This window comes from Gigantopelta aegis, chromosome 11 (assembly GCF_016097555.1).
Source record: "Gigantopelta aegis isolate Gae_Host chromosome 11, Gae_host_genome, whole genome shotgun sequence".
NCBI classification, from domain to species: domain Eukaryota; kingdom Metazoa; phylum Mollusca; class Gastropoda; order Neomphalida; family Peltospiridae; genus Gigantopelta; species Gigantopelta aegis.
This window is the reverse complement of record NC_054709.1, coordinates 26334824-26337320: the sequence shown is the minus strand read 5'-3', so window position 1 is coordinate 26337320 and position 2497 is coordinate 26334824. Positions and strand designations below refer to the sequence as shown.

At 35.2% G+C, this 2497-nt stretch overlaps 1 protein-coding gene across 1 annotated transcript; it reads left to right on the top strand.

Annotated features, from left to right (window-relative positions):
- The first annotated feature begins 1228 nt into the window (after positions 1-1228).
- Positions 1229-1765, top strand: LOC121385122 (putative nuclease HARBI1). The gene has a single exon (XM_041515659.1). It carries the CDS (start codon positions 1229-1231, stop codon positions 1763-1765), a length of 537 nt encoding a protein of 178 aa, XP_041371593.1.
- The last annotated feature ends 732 nt before the right edge of the window (positions 1766-2497 follow it).

Genomic DNA, 2497 nt, shown 5'->3' with positions numbered 1-2497 from the left:
GTTACTTATCAGACGCATGTACGTTTTTAAAAATTTGAAAAAAAGCATTTTGTGGTATTAGAAACATCAGGATGACCAGAAACACTTCGGATGCACCTAAATGGATAATCTAAACAATAATAAATAATGTTTGATTTCAGTGATATTAAACGGTTTTAATAGTGAAAAATATGTCTTAAGGGCCTGCTACACGATACGATAAAATCGGACCGAGTGACTCACTCAACACATTTTATTTACAGTTATATGGCGTCAGTTTTGTTATAAATTTACAGGTGGTTGAAATTTAGCTATCCAAACGGACAACCACTGAAATATGAAATGTGTTGGAATTTGAGTTAATAATACCTTCAAAACTGCTTTAAAAACATAGGTTTGCAGATAAACATTTAAAATTTAACTGCTCAGGTCTCATAAATAGGAAATATATCTCGTGGTATTGTTATCAGTTTTCACTAGACACCACCATTTCACCATAAAGTGTTACAATTTTATGGATATCAAACATTAATTCTACACTTCTATCACTGTGAACATTTAAATAAGGATAGGGATGCTCATGAGCCTTATGTTTCCCGATAGTGTCATAGCCTAACATTTACTCATTTTCAAGATCTTCCAACTGAAATTCGCTCACAAGTTGTGATATCTTAATTTTTAATAATTTTCTCTTTCTTTCATCCTTTAATTCATCAATCTGTTGTGCCAGATTTTTAGCCCACAAGACATTGCCCGAATTTTCATTTTCATATCGTTTTGTTTCTTCTTTTTGTTTTTTTTTCATGTCGTTCTTCACTATTTTTTAAGTAAGCATTTAATGTTTTCATAAATGATACACTCTCATATTTAGAGGACCTATCTGTTTGCACCCGCCCACCACCACTGTGTTTCCCACTGTCCATCAGCACAACTCTCTGCTGTCGATGTTTCATTAACATCAGTGCTGTCTTGTAAAGCCATAGAGTCTGCAATGTGCTGTGTGCTGTACGTTTCTTCCAAATCCGTGGACTGAATATCTTCTGTGTCCTTGCCATTGTTTATTGATTCATCCTGAAAGGAAACATGTAAATATATATTACATGTAATATGTTTTTTGTTTTTTTTAACAAGCATTGTTTATATCATTTATATTCATGTGTAGTTTTAGGTTCCAAACACCCAGGATGAATGGGAAACCATTGCTAATAACTTTCAAGAAAAATGGCAATTTCCTAATTGCATTGGGGCAATGGATGGAAAACGCATTGCCCTGAAGGCCCCAGCTAACAGTTGTTCTACGTTTTTCAATTACAAGCAGTTCCACAGCATCATACTCATGGCTGTTGTGGATGCTCACTATCGAGTCATTATGTCCGATGTAGGAGTGAATGGCCACAACAGCGATGCAGGAGTGTTTGCTAGTTCTGCAATATCCTCAGCACTAGAAACAAACACCTTGCATATTCCACCTGAGCGAGCGCTACCAGGACGAGCCACAGCTATACCACATGTCATTGTTGGAGATGAGGCGTTCCCATTAAAGTCTCATCTGATGAAGCCATATCCAGCAAGAGGCTTAAAAGAAGAACACAGATTATTTAATTACATACTAAGTCGGGCCAGGCGGGTATCTGAAAATTGCTTTGGCATTCTTGTTAACCGCTTTGCTGTCCTTAGTCACGAAATGAATCTTGGACCAGAAACAGCAACCACTGTGCTTTACACAACTTCCTGCGAACTGAATGCGATGTTCGATATTCACAGGACGTCAGAAGACCAAATATAAGCACCTGGAACAGGGATCTGGAACAGCAAGCAGGAAATCGTAATTCTACGTGTGCTCGAGAAGTCAGAGAAGAGTTGTGTGACTATTTCAATACCAATGGGGCAGTAACCTGGCAGTGGGAACAATGATTTCCAAAGTATTGCGTATGCACTCTCACACTATATTTACCAGATTTGACTTTGATCCCCTTTTGCTGATGACAGGTTGCAGAAAGAGTAGGCTGTCAAAAAAGTCGTATTTTAGAACATAAATGTCATCTGCACCTGCACCGCTTTTCTTCGATTTTTCCAAAAGATGGAGCTCTTTGCCAAACTGTGTTCGGAAGGATTGAACTTTTGTCTTGATGGCTGGAACTGAATTAAATAAATTTAAAGTTATTATTTCATTATTTAAATGTGACAGAAATCATTTCTAATAATTGTTTTAACATTATTATTATTATTATTATTTTATTATTATTATTATTATTATTATTATTTATTTATTTTTATTATTTTTTTTTTTGGGGGGGGGGGGGGGGGGCGGGCAATGAATGAACCCAAATAACATTAAACATTTCAAACCATTCTGAAATCAATTTATTTTTCATAATTTATATCTGTATACTGATATAATTTATGGTCATGAAATCTTATATTTCAATATTAAAAATTAAATATGTGGACTGTTTTTATTAAACATTTAAATGTTATCATCAACTTTTGTTTTCTTATCATCAGGGGCAAGAAACAG